Raw genomic sequence first — 14,778 nt, 5'->3', positions numbered from 1 at the left:
TTTGTTGACGGCATTTTCCTACGGATACTAGGAATCACCAAACAGATGCCGAAGAACCAATATCGAACCAATCACATTAAGTATCACAAAATCACAAGAACCTTGTCAAGTATTTTGAAATGGAGTGGCTGATACATAACCCACACAAGGATTTCCCTCTGTGCAGTTGCCAGTAGTTTGCTGTCCAACACAATAAAAAAGCGAAATAAGACGGCTAAATAATATATAGAAGGAACATAATTATTTAACCAGTGGGGTTTTCTGATCAAAGCAAAACTGATAGCACATCAAATAATGTCGCTGTACAATTTTAATGGCACAATAAAAAATCCATTCCGTGACAATGCTACCCTTTCAAAAGGAAGACATGTACAGAAACCACTTATTACAGGAAATATCAAAATCACAAAAATTGCAAGTAAAATATAACGGAAAATGGGTAGTCACTACAAATACAATGAGAAGCCTCATGTTCATCCTTGCTAGTCACAAATAGTGGGACAATTAACTGTACCTACAGGCTGTGGGAGAAAATTAGGATCAAATTAACAGATGTCAAATCTGATGTTGATGTTTTCATGATTAATACAAAATAAATTTGGTACTCCCCATCCAAGCCTCGTCTATTGATTTCCAATGGTTTCTGAAATTTACTAATAAACTGACATTTCTCTTCATGCCAAAGAAACAGTGTATAAAAGTAGTTATTCAAAAAGAAAACTTTACAAACCTTACATCAATATACAGTTATTAAAATATTTGCAATACTAATGAGTCAAAAACACTCAACTGAGAGCTTGATTGTTGGCAATAACAAGTGGGTCTGATAGGATAGTTACCCGTTGTTTTCTGAGCCATGAGAAGTCTGGTGCTGAAGAAACTTGTCCAAGCATGAGAATGTCTCAGTGCACTCAGTGCATTCATAAAGAACCGCTGAAGGATTTCCTTTATCATTTTCAGTAGGGTCCATAAAGTCATCCTCCATGTCCTCTGCATTACCCTTTTCTAAGACTGGGTCCCCACTGGAACCAGTGCCACGAGAGGTTTGCCCAACATCATTAGCTTCTCCAGTGCCATGATGATTTTGAAGGTGAAGCTTCAGTGAAGAAGGATTCTTGAATTGAGCTGGACAGCTCGGACATTTACTAGGTTCTTTTTTATGATAGCGCAAGTGGCGTTGGTACACACATAACAGCCCAAATCTCTTTCCACATTCCTGACACTTGTAGTTAACTCTGCCTGCTTTTCCCGATTGTTTCCCCTTTAGGTGTGGCTCTGGTGACGGCGCTTGTTCATCGTCAGAGGAGTTCTTGGTTTTCTCATCGGGAGAGCTTACGTTTTTGTCGCCATTTAGAAAATTGGGTGCAGGACCATTTTGTGGATTTGTGTACAAAGGTTTCGAACCTGGTTCCTTTTCCTGTTCAGTTTTGTGGTACATGGCTATATGCCTTCTCAAATCACAGCGCTGGGGAAAATGTCTCCCACAAAATACACATGTATGCATAGTACCCTTGTGGTATCTCATGTGCCGAGATAAACTACTAGAATGATTAAAGACACGATGACAGTGCTTGCAAGGATGCAGTTTGCCATTTGGATTACTTCTTCTTCTTCTTCGGCCTTTAGGTGGCATTCTTCGTTTAAAGGTTCTTTGCGATTCCTGATTTAGCTGATCTATTTCCTCCTGAGTTTGATGTGTGAGATGATGCTCCTTCAGAGCTGTTAATTTTTGGAAACGATCCCCACATAAACCACATCTGTATGGTGTGGAAGACAATTCCGTATTAATCTCATCACTAGTTTCCCTTAATAAGATTTTGCTATCACCATTCTTAACATCAACAGATGTGCCATTTCTGTAGCAGTTTTTAAGTGGTATGTGTTCTATGTTCTTAGAGTTCACCTCAATTTCGATTTTGGATGCTAAAGTAGCGTCAGGTTTTTTTCCTTTGCAATGGTACAGTGAATGTGTCTGAAAATCTGACATCCAGAAAAAATTGCACTTGCACTTTCTGCAAGCGTACGTTTTTTCAATCTTCTTTTCCTGCTTATTCAAAGATTTACTCAAAGCTATAGCCTTGATATCGAGGTGGTTTTCTTTTTGATGTGCATTAAGTGCATCCACTTTCAGGAATCGCTTACCACAATGACTACAGCAGTGAAACTTTTCATTGGCATGGTCTTGGAGGTGTTTTTTAAGGTCCTGCCGACCTTCAAAGATCTTACAGCACAAAGTGCACTTGTAACCTCGCTCTGTGTTTCGATACTGCTGGTGACGATGTAAACTCTGTAGGCTGTTGAATGATCTGCTACATATTTCACAACGGTAATAGCCCTGACGAGACTTTTCCAAGTTTGAGTCCGATGGCCTTGGCCTGAACACATCTCTATAAGGAGAAGGCGGTGGCCTGAGGGTTGGAGACACTGGTTTGATGGGGGATGGGAAATGCGATGGCAGGACTCCAGGAGATACTGGTTTCACAGAAGAATGTGTCTCGAAACCATTCACAACCGTCAAAGTACCATTTTCTTGTAGGACATATTCTCGAGGGACTTCAAATCCATTGGATGAGCCATCCAAAGAAAATGACTCCAAAGGTCCATGAATGGCCATGTGGGCCAACACATTAGAGTACTGACTGAACCCATCACCACATTCAGTGCAGATGAAGGTACTTGATTCTCCACTCAACTGCGTTGAAGCAATAGTGTTCACTGATTTCAGATTTTCCATGATGAAATTATTTTGCCGATGTGCTGATGGCATCACTTTTCAATCTGCAGTGTTAGTAAAACAATATCCAGACAACTACAAAATTGGCTTCCATGTGAGAATCTGTATGTCCACTCTTCCAACGGACTGGTTCTCAAAAGATGTCCTTGCAAGAACAGTCATCCCTCTGCTATGTTTTTCATTTTGTATCAGCACCTGCGGGGGGGAAAAAAAAGAATTATACCACTGAAGCCCAAATTATCTTTCACAAAATGCCAGTTGACATCATTTAAAAAAATCCAAGTTGGATGACAATAACTAATTCAGATTGACTGCCAGTACAGGTCTAACCAATATAAAAAGTGGTCGTTAATCGTTGTGACATCATCAATTGGTTTATGGACTGCTGTTTTGATGCCTCGTGTTTGTCTTTTTGCAGTCACCATCTTGGATTACGATTGGCGGCATCTTTACTTTTTTTCAACCAGTGAGCAAAAGTGACCATATGCGGACTGCGGAGGAGTGATGTAGAAACGCTGTACAGATCTGGTAGTGGTAGCAACCCGTCAATCACAAGGTAGCCCACCCTAGGCAGCACACAAGTATCTGTCCCTTCAACCACTTATTCAGTTGATGGCTACAAAGAGCATAAGGAACTCTTCTACTTATAAACAGGTCTTTGAAGAATTATGTTGGCCCAAGTCCTGTTTTCGGATCACATTACCTTATCCGACCACTTAGGAAATACCAATCCGATATACCAAATCGGCATCGCCAACGGTACCTTATTTAGAGACTTGGGTATTGTTCATGGAGTGATCAATCTACATTTAATGCAGTTTCTTTGTCAATGTCATAATGAAATTAAGTTATTCTGCTATCCTTTGCATTGATTCAGATAAGGCAAGCTGACAACTCGATTTTTAGTCCTATAGCATTCGATGGCCCTATGTTAACATTTATTTTTATTCCATGCAATGTTGGCACATTTTAAATCAAGGAAGAGAAAGAGCACAGTACTCAGTATTCACAGCCTTTGCCATGGCACTCAAAATTTAGCTCAGGTGCAGCCTGTTTCCACTGATCATCCTTGAGATGTTTCTACAACTTGATTATAGTCCACCTGTGGTTAATTCAGTTGATTGGACATGATTTGGAAAGGCACCCACCTGTCTATATAAGGTCCCACAGTTGACAGTGCATGTCAGAGCACAAACCAAGCTTATGAAGTCCAAGGAATTGTCTGTAGGCCTACGAGACAGGATTGTATCGAGGTACAGAAAAACTTCTGCAGCATTAAAAGGTACCAATGAGCACAGTGGCCTCCATCATCCATAAATGGAAGATGTTTGGAACCACCAGGAATCTTCCTGGAGTTGGCCGCCTGGCCAAACTGAGCGATCGGGGGAGAAGGGCCTTCAGCGTTGCTCTTTGAAGAGAGGAGAACCTTCTAGAAGGACAATCATCTCTGCAGCATTCTACCAAGCAGGTCTGTATGGCAGAGCAGCCACACAGAAACCACTGCTTAGTAAAAGGCACATTACAGCCCGTCTGGAGTTTGCCAAAAGGCACCCGAAGGACTTTCAGAACATGAGAAACAAATTGCGCTGGTCTGAAACAAAGATTGAACTCTTTGGTTTGAATGCCAAGCGTCATGTTTGGAGGAAACCAGGCACCGCTCATCACCTGGCCAATACCATCCCTACAGTGAAGCATGTTGGTGGCAGCATCATGCTGTGGGGATGTTTATCAGCGGCAGGAACCGGGCGACTAGTCGGGATTGAGGGAAAGAGGAATGCAGCAATGTATAGAGACATCCTTGATGGAAACCAGACTGGGGCGAAGGTTTATCTTCCAACAGGACAACGACCCGAAGCGCACACAGCCAGGATAACAAAAGGAGTGGCTTTGGGACAACTGTGTGAATGTCCTCGAGTGGCCCAGCCAGAGCCCAGACTTGAACATCTCTGGAGAGGTCTGAAAAAGTCTGTGTACCGGCACTCCCCATCCAACCTGATGGAGCTTGAGAGGAATGGGCGAAACTGCCCCAAAATAGGTGTGCTAAGTGTGGTGAGAGCTTAAATACTTGTCAGAGAGACGCACTTTGTTCCCCAAGCAGGAGGTGGCGTGTACTTCCATGTTTGACTAACCCGTACTTCTGGAATATGAACTTTAGACAAGAAAATAACATGTTCTAGCAATGCAAACACGGCTGAGAGAGAAATAGGTTCAAGCTATAGAGAAGTTACAAAGTTCAAATAATGTTTTCTTAAAGCTTGTAGTCAAAAGACTTGAGGCTGTAATTGCTGCCAAAGGCGCTTTAACAAAGTATTGAGCAAAGGATGTGAATACTTATGTACGTGTTGTATTTTTGTTTTATACTTTCAATAGATTTTGCACTTTTTTCACTCAGTCATTATGGGGTATATTGTGTGTAGACTTGAGGGGAAAAAATTAAATTAATATTATTTTGAATAAGACTGCAACATAACAAAATGTATACAAGTTAAGCGCTGTGAATACTTTTTGGCTGCACTGTACACCATAAAATAAAAAGCTTGATAGGTGAACACAATTTGTATTAATTTACCTTATACTTTTCTTAAGAGATTAGGATTGATAAGGATCTGGACTGATCTTACAAGATCTGTCACTGTCTTTGACACAATTTGCTAATTTAAACGATCCTTATTTGCAGGTGGTGACGATTTGTGAGGTGACCGGAGAAAGTTTGTGACAGTCATCGCGGTTACTTCTCTGCTCAATTGAGCAGCGATACTCACGTCGGATAGCCGTTTACAGTTTGTCTGCTCTATCTGCTACTATGGAATAAACTAAATTCCTGTTCACTGCCGCGATTTTACACAAATACTTAGATCGCACTATATGCACAGTATTAGAAGATTATTGAAAACTACTGACCGTCTGTGCTGCATTTCTTTACCACTAGCTGATGTTATCTTACAGATAACAGCTGACCACAAGTGTCAGTAGTCCGGTTCTCTCCTTCGCGCTGAGAGCAGACAGTGCTGATGAGAGATGAAGCAAAATTTGATTTATATAAATATACAATAAAAATGAGCTTACAGTTATGGCTCACTAGTACCGGCACACATTACATAGAGCAATGCAAACCAGCTCTCAATACTGCATGCTCCTCCTCTGTCAACTCCTCCCAGTCTACTGGATCTCTCCTCAGTCACACCCATCCTCAAAAGGCCTTGACCCTGACATCTCCAACAATTACAGTCCCATCTCCCTTTTCTGTCTAAAATACTGGAATGCACTGTTGTCAACTAACTCAATACTCACATGGACTCCAACCAACCATTTTAATCCAGATTCACAGCACAGAAACAGCCCTAATCAAAAGTCACCAACAACCTCTTCCTCTCCCCAGATGACCATTCCCTCAACATCCCAATACTACTCGACCTTGGTGCAGCATTTGACACCATTAACAGATTCAGTCTCCTCTCCCGTCCTAAGTCCTCTCTCCAAATCACTGGCACAGCTGTCTCCTGGTTCAAATCATACCTCTCCGAGCGCCAACAGTTAGTTAGTATCAATAAGTTCAACTCTAATGCAGCCCCCGTCTCAAAGTCTCACAAGGTACTCGGGTCCCTCCTCTACATGCTCTCCACCAAATCCATCACCTCCACCGACTGCCTCAGATATAAGACCTGGACACAAGCAAACTTCCTCAAACTCTACAGCGACACATCTCATATCATGATCTGCCCCAAATCACTAAACAAAACTTCTCCCTCGGCATCGTTGGCACCCCTGTTCCTACTTGCACCCACATCTGTAAACTTGGTATGATTTTTTTTTTTGAATTTTTTTTTTTTGAATCAAACGCCACATCAAGCACAAGAAACGCCTTCTTTCATCGAAGAAACATTGCTTGTCTACGCCCCTCCCACTTGAAACACTCATTCCCACATCACATCTCGACTACTGCAACAGCATCATGTACATACACCAAAATCAACTACAATACATCCAAAACTCAGCTGCCTGTCTGCTCTCCCACTCCCGCACCAGAGATCACATCAGCCCAGTCCTTCAAAACCGCCACTGGATCCCCATACAGTAAAGGATCCCGTTAAAGATTATCCTCATCACCTACAAAGCCCTACACAACCTCGCCCCTCCATACAGTTCTGACCTCCCGAACCGATACACTCCCACCCGCAACCTCAGATTCACCGACGCCTACTCTGTCCAAGCACCGGACCTAGGGGGAACAGGGCCTTCTCCAGTGCTGCCCCTCCGACAGGAACTCTCTCATCAAGCGCCTCAGACATTCTCCGTCACTCGCCCCTTTCAAAATTGCACTTAAAAACGAATTTGTTTAAATCTGCTTTTAAACTTGAAAGTAATTTCTGAGTGTGCGTTTCGTTTCTTACTGTTGTCATTTGTCTTTTTATATTGTTGTTGCTCTATTGGTTCTGTCTTTACCATGTAAAGTGCCTTTGCGTACCTTGTAAAGCGTTATTATAACTTGTTTAAGTTATTCATTCTTTCCAAACTTCACTCAGGAATTGTATCTATTTTAGATTTGTTTCCAGTGAGAAATTATGTTATATAGTGACTTAGCTGTTGAAAACATCGCTGTTTTAGCTTTAGTCACACTATTTAGTTATACATTGTATGTATATATTCTTTTTCTTTTAAATAATATATTTAAAAGCATCTACTTAGTAATTCAAAATGACTAAAGTATTGATGAAGAATTGCACTGATAAGTATATAATAAGAGTAGTGGTATTTATCAAATCTGAACAATATCCATCCCTTGATACCGTGCTGCGTTCAAAACCTATTTTGATAATCAATTTTGCCTTTTAGGTTCTTTAGACTTCCTGCTTTCCTCAGATTTCTATCACATTAAAATTTATTTCTTTGGGGATAATTTGTAGATCAAATGACTAAGAAAATAAATCAGCAGAGAAATTAATTAAAATAATTATTAGTTGAAGCACTACATTATATTGTGGAATTATACATGCATTTTTTTTTTTTTTACACAAAAGTTGCTGGTAGGGCACACTTCAGTAAATCCATATCTATACATTTATTTGTGACATTTTGTTTTACAAAGTCAGGAAAGCAAGGTTTAAGTGAAGCCCGATTGTTGCCTTATGCCGTGTTCACACCGGACGCGACGCGAATTTGCGGCGCCGCGTCCACCGCGGAAGTTTACTCGCGCGAGTAGAAAGAGGGTGTTCACACCCTCCGGCAGAGTTGGGATAATTCAACTCACGCGAATTCGCGCCGCGTCCTTCGCTTTGTTCGCCCCAGGTCAAACGTTTTGTTCGCGCCGCCTCCAACGCATCTATCTCGCCGCACATTCGCAAATTCGCGCCGCAGCGCGTCTGTGGATTGACTTAACATGTAAACTGGTCGCGCCGCAAATTCGCGTCGCGTCCGACACCCACCCAACACAGACTCTTCTCGCTCCTGCTATTAGGCAGACGCTACAGGAGTCTGAAATTCAGAACCACGAGACTGACAAACAGTTTCTACCCTGAAGGCCATCAGGCTGGTGAGCAACCTCCCTCAACAAGCGCACACACTTTAAAAAAAAAAAAAATACTATTAGCATGTACCTCCTTTTTTAGTATTTTAAATGTGTACCTTAAGTTTAAGTTAGTGTGGAAGGACGACCTAGGGAAGTAATATTTGCATTGTATGGAGTAACTGTCAACTGTGCATCTGACAATAAAAAAAACTTGAATCCTACACACAGTGAGGCACACAGCTTATTAATTAAACACTGATGGCAGATTAGTGATCAGCAGAAACCCAGGTATCGTTATCAGCATCAGGCCTGAAAAAGTACATTTTATGGAATTACTAATTAATATATATACACACACAAATCATTAAGTGGACATTATTTACTCCCATGGGCTGAAAGGGTATATTATATAACCACTAAGCCCATGCCAGACTTTTGACAAAACCAAAACATTAGATATAAATGAGACTTTTAAATTTGAACAATATCCTACTCCTGCTAGAACAGACCCAGCCGGATGCTGCTGTCCACAGATCACACAAAACACAACAGGACAGACACTAAATAGCTACAGTGTCCCAAACAAAAAGCTTGGGATGTAGGTTCTATTTTCAGATACATTGTTTCATTAAATTATAAAGTGGGCGTGTCTTAATCAGGGTATCCACTGAAAACAACCGGAACCCTCCAATGGGGCTCAATAAAGCTTAGTCTTATCTTGTATTGCCAAGGAAAAATAATAATTTTATATATATATATATATATATATATATATATATATATATATATATATATATATATAGAACTAAATTACAAGCATGAGCATTTCCGTTATGAGGACAGTGTTCCGACATCAACACATTTAAAGCTCTGACACGCGCAGGTGAGCCCGTCTCATTTGATCTGGACCGATGTTCAGTCGACAAAAGCGTTGACAGGATTTTCCCACGAAGACACAACGACTTTAATCAGTGTGCGTGACTGTACGATCACCGTGAGCAGCCGAGTGTGTTCACGATGCGACGTGTGCAGCCAGGGGGCGACTGAACTCTCTCAAAACAAACGTCTGTTGGAGAAAGACACAAGCTCGACACAAGCTCGCGATACGGTGAAAAAACAATGCGCACCGGAGAGGGCTCATCGAAAGAGACGCCGGCTTTTAGCTCGGCCACCAAATGGGTTCAAGTGAAGTTTCGGGCTAATATTGTGCTCAGCAGCTAACGTCAGCTAGCTAACGCTACTGAACAAGGGGAGAAAAAGCACGGCGAGTCATGCGCCACCACGCATTTAGGGACCCGCCGCCTGAGCTCGATGGAGACACAACTTACCGCATGTTGTGGCACGTCTCGGAATACAGCGGGTATCACGCGCTGCAGCCCCGTGAGTGCTGCTCTTCAGACGGCGACTGTCTGCCGCTGCAGGCCCGGAGCTATTTCTCGCGCAACATCTTAAAATGGTAACAGCTATGACGTCATGACGCACGCAGCATACGTTTTCCCTATAAACACCCTGCAATCCAGTACAATGTCCCCATAAGAGCACAGAAAGACAAATAACATCGCCAACATCAGTCCAACAGTTCCATTGCCAGAAATAGCGTAGTGGATGCTTCCTGATACAACAGTAGACTTTGCATTATTAAAAAAGTGTATTATTCATATAATACACACATTGACAGGTACCACAGTTATTTGCAGGTTTTTACAGATGCATCAAAGAGTTTACTAGACAAGGAAGGAGGAGCATGTATTGTTCCAGAATTTAATATCAAAATAGTTCAAATGATTATCACAGGGGAATTGCTGCCAATAATCAGAATCAGAAACCGTTTATTTGCCAGGAATGTTTACACAAACAAGGATTTTTTTCTAGGCGGAAGGCACATACATTAGACACGAGACAAACAACAATCAACAGTCAACAACAACAACAGTGCAATGATATTAAATCAAGTATAAGATAAAGTGCTCAGACAAACAGATAACGTTAATGTAAGTGTTTGTTAAAATGACGTGTTTAAGTTAAAGTGTATGTTAAATGGCATGAGTGTTTAAATATGAAGTGTGCAGTGTGCAGGAGAGTGACCGGTAAGAAGAAAGAAAAGAAGAGGAAAGAAAAGAATGAAAAAAATAGTCCGAAAAATAGTCCTGGGGGTGAAAAAAATATTCCGAAACTATTCCGAAAAATAGTTCGGAAAAATTGTCCGAAAAGTAGTCTGGTGCTAATATTAGCACAACAATGGATAGAGGACACAAGGCCATTTAGGGCAATCATTTGTTCATACTCCAGTTCATCATTAGCCTGGTCTACTGTCTGAACAGCCATTCAGACAGTAGACCAGATATCCTTATTGAAATACAATAAACATGATGCAGAATTCCAATGATGGGTCTGACAGTGTTCCTATGGGTACCAGAACATATTGGTGTCAAAGGAAATTAAATGGATGAAGCTGCAAAAGAAGCTGCAAGAAATAGCAACACAAATGTTGCAGTCTACTTCAGGAAATCAGAAACCAAAAGTGTTATTTAAAAAGAAGTTGAAGGAAAAGTGGGAGAAGCAATAGGAGGAGGACAGAACAGAAGGATGGTTTTACAGAGTTCAGAGGAAAGTGGGAGAAAAAATATGTGCAGGAAGGAACAGGAGAGAGGAAACAGTCATATCAAGACTTATATTTGGACACACAGACTGAAGGCACAGAACCATAGAGCTCTTGCAGCCATTTGCTCCGTATGATGAAAACATTTCACTACCACCTTATTCAACAAAGGTTTAGCTCACAAAAGGCATCTCAACTTGTTGCAAAAATATGAACATAAAGTGGTTCCATCACATTGTAAGTACTGTATGTGTAATAAAAGGCAGTAATCTTTGATACCCGATCAGCTAACCAACTTCTACATGAGCTTGACATGCTTCAATCTCGGATAATCTTTACAACTCGTCTTGAAGGTTCATGAAAAAAGCAAAAAAGGTTATTTGATACACACATATTTATATTTGTGTAAAGATTATTTACAGTTTCATAATGTGGTTCTTTATGTCATGAGAAACCTTATACTTCAGTATTAAGGGATGACATATCTTTGCTCTGACTGGTGTCTATTAACTGTGAGTCAGTGTGAGACCCAGAAACATCGTCCTGGAAGGCAGTCTCCAAAACATTCATAAGGGATTTGCAGACTTTGTCCTTGAAATCTTGTCCCATGAACACATACAGCAGTGGGTTCAGGCAACTGTTGAGAAACGCCAAGCCGGTGGTTATAGGGATTCCGATAGTGGTGACATGGTTTAATGTTTCACTTTGATAATACAGGAAATTCAGCATCTGTATTAAAACCATGATTTGAAAAGGTGCCCAGCACAGGAAGAAAGTGGTGATAACGGCAGCGATGATCTTGAAGGGGCGACTTGAGTGGCTGGACAGGGTGCGGTTTCTTCTGATGCGATGGATGATCACAGCATAACAGGAGACAATGACAGTGAAGGGGACAACAAATCCCAGGAGGAAGCAGGTGATGGTCATGGCCTGATGACGAAAGTCTCGCAGCTGATTCACAGACGGCGTTTCATAGTCATCAGAAAAAGCAAAGTTGTTGATGCAGATGGTGATGTCTTTATTGACATTTGATGGCTTAGTGTCCCTGAACACGAAGGATGAAATACTGAGAATCAGAGCCAGAACCCAAACCCCCAGACTCACCCAGGATGCCCTGCGCACACTTCGGTGGTTCTTGGTCCAGACGGGCCACACCACGGACACAAGTCTGTCCACGCTGATCACCATCAGAATGTAGATGCTGGCAAAGATGTTCAGGGAGTTTAATAAGCCGGTCACTTTGCACATGAACTTGCCAAAAGGCCAGTGGAAATTCAAAGCTGTGTAGGTCACACTCAGGGGCAGACATGTTGTGAGGAGGATGTCGGCCACAGCGAGGTTGAGGTACCAAACTGTGTTAACTGTTTTCTTCATCTTGAACCCGGTCACCCAGATAACCACTCCATTTCCGAGCACACCAAGAACAAAGGCCAGGGAGTAAACAATGAGAGACATGATGTGGAGAGACTTTCTCAGCTCAGTGTAATTGTCAATATACAAAGAGCCATTATTTCCAAGTACATCTGTTCTATTGATGTAATAGGAAGGGGTAGCATTCATCTCCATCATATTGCTCCCTGCAATGGCAACATGAAGAAACAATATCAATATTTTCCTTTTTTCCTTTTCATAGATCAATAACAGTCTAAAAGGATATAAAGATGCAATAGACTACTCTTTGACAAAACAGACATTTACATTTACCAAGGGCGTGCCACAGGGATCCATTTTGTGCCTTCTTCTGTTCACTATTTCTCTGAGTGTAAAATTAATCTTTATGCAGATTATACAGTTGTACACTGTATTGCTAATCCTGTCTCTGGTTTAATGAACAGTGTAATGATTTGGTACATGAAAAAATTAAAATGTCACAGATGTGCCCAAATGCAAATTTCGGAGACCTTGCCTAAATTTTCTTTGTACTAGACCCTCTCTAACTTTGTTCTGCATCACTTTATCAAAGTCAACCTTTGTAGAGAGAATGTTCACATATTGTCCTATGATTTGGGTTAGAGTTGGACCTTACAGCTGCATTATTTCAAAGAAATATTTATCCTGAAAGTGCTTTTTTTCTAGGCGGACCTGAATCCTTTTCTTTTTTTTCTGTGTCATCTTAATTTACTCTTAACCAGTAACATATAGACTGATATTTGCACATCTGAACACAAGTTCACATGTGTACCTTTTATTATAACACCAAAATTATTCAAATAGCCCTAGTGGTTGCAGAGATACACTCTTTTTAGTTTAGGCATGCATTTTTCAAGGAGGGCCTAAAAAAAGATTGGTTTTCTATTGGTTAAGGGTAATGGACAAAATCTGACTATTTTAGTATCATATTTCCTTTTAAACAACCTTGTTGGTTTAATCTCGCAAATAAAACATAAAATAGAAGAAACACTACCTTTCTTGGTCGAGAGTGATCACGTCCGTAGCAGAAGTAATGACATTGACATGACAATCTTAGAAATGTGATGTCAGTCATGCCTACGCCCACTGAGGAGAAACTACAGCCTACTATCTTTTTTTGTCCATGTCTCTTGTCAAGACATTTAAACTGTAAGTAAAGTGCAATTAAAATGTTTTTTACAATTGCTAAACCAACTCTAGAATAGTACATTACACTGAGCAGCATCATGTCAGTGCTGCTTTGCATTGACTGAGGACTGTTTCTGGATGAGATAAAAAATAAATAAAAAATCCAAAAAGATTATTTAGTTTACATCAGGGAAGTTGCACAAATCTTGGTCCATCCTGTTTTTACACCTAATCTGTATCCTTTCAACATTTCTAAACATGCCCACAATGTCACAACAGTTTGGCATTTGCTCACAAATTTAAGGAACTACAAAATGTTTGCGCAAACGGTTCTGTCATCACTGCTAATAATACTCATGCTGACACCATGACATGAAACACGACATTATACTGTCCCTGTATTCCTAATGTTGACATTTGTTTTTGTTTTGGGAGCCCATAGATTAAGAACATACATAGAAAAAACGGAAGTGTGAAATGAACTTGTATCGTGTTAAAATTAACACTATGCCAGTGTTTTTAGAATCCACTCGGGTTCAGATTAAAATGTACACTTTGGAAAGTGTTAATAGTGTTAAATAAATGACACTCACACTGTTGTCTTATGACACATGAAAGTGTATTTTTAAAACTAAATTGTGTTGTTTCCTTTCACGAAAAGTGTTATCTAACACTCAGTGTTGTCTTATGGCACATGAAAGTGTATTTTTAACACTAAATTGTGTATTTGTATTTACATAAGTTTAAATGTGTTCACCCTTAAGACGTAACAGTGAACAACTACAACAAATCATTGAAACACATTGTTCCATTTATTCAGAAAATATATTCCAAGCACCATGGGCACAACTTAACTACATACCCACATATGCACATTTACAAAGAAAATAATGGTACAATATATATGCTCTCATCTTCAACATACGCACTTTATAAGTCAAAGGGCTTGTATATTACAAGACGGTCTGCTTTGATTACATCTTTCTCATCACTTTCACAGACTTAGGCATGTGAATGCTCACCACAAGCTTGTTCACTTTAAAGTAGATAACACTATTGACTAAAAATATCTTCTTTATTCTGCAAAACCCAGGCATATCATGATCAATCTCACTGCAAATGATTACGCCTGCACTGTACTGATTTTAACCCCGTTGGTAGAGAATATGTCATTCGGTACAGCAGCATACAGGTCTCGAGCAAACATGTCACTATTGTCATTATTGTCAAATAGTACAAATTATTTTAATGGTCCATGTTCAATGTGGTTTAAAGTTGATGTCTCCCAATGATATCCTATGGACATTTGATGTTTTTTTGCAAGCGATTTAGATATATTCTTGAAGTTTTTTAAAAGCCTTTTGTTTTGCGTCAAATCCACATATGTATCAATGGTCCGAT

General features: G+C 40.4%; 2 protein-coding genes across 2 annotated transcripts; both read right to left on the bottom strand.

Moving 5' to 3' along the window:
- Positions 1–394: 394 nt before the first annotated feature.
- On the bottom strand, positions 395–2,734 carry LOC306744664 (uncharacterized protein; the record flags this gene model as incomplete). Its single annotated transcript, XM_079227346.1, has 1 exon — positions 395–2,734. One exon carries the CDS (start codon positions 2,732–2,734, stop codon positions 836–838), a length of 1,899 nt encoding a protein of 632 aa, XP_079083472.1. The 3' UTR covers positions 395–835.
- An 8,561-nt stretch (positions 2,735–11,295) lies between these two features.
- LOC306744663 (chemerin-like receptor 1) lies at positions 11,296–12,399 on the bottom strand (the record flags this gene model as incomplete). Its single annotated transcript, XM_079227345.1, has 1 exon — positions 11,296–12,399. The coding sequence occupies one exon, from the start codon at positions 12,397–12,399 to the stop codon at positions 11,296–11,298; it is 1,104 nt and encodes a 367-aa protein (XP_079083471.1).
- Positions 12,400–14,778: the final 2,379 nt, after the last annotated feature.

This window comes from Taurulus bubalis (genome assembly GCF_910589615.1).
Source record: "Taurulus bubalis genome assembly, chromosome: 12".
NCBI lineage: Eukaryota > Metazoa > Chordata > Actinopteri > Perciformes > Cottidae > Taurulus > Taurulus bubalis.
This window is presented reverse-complemented; position numbering and strand designations above follow the sequence as displayed.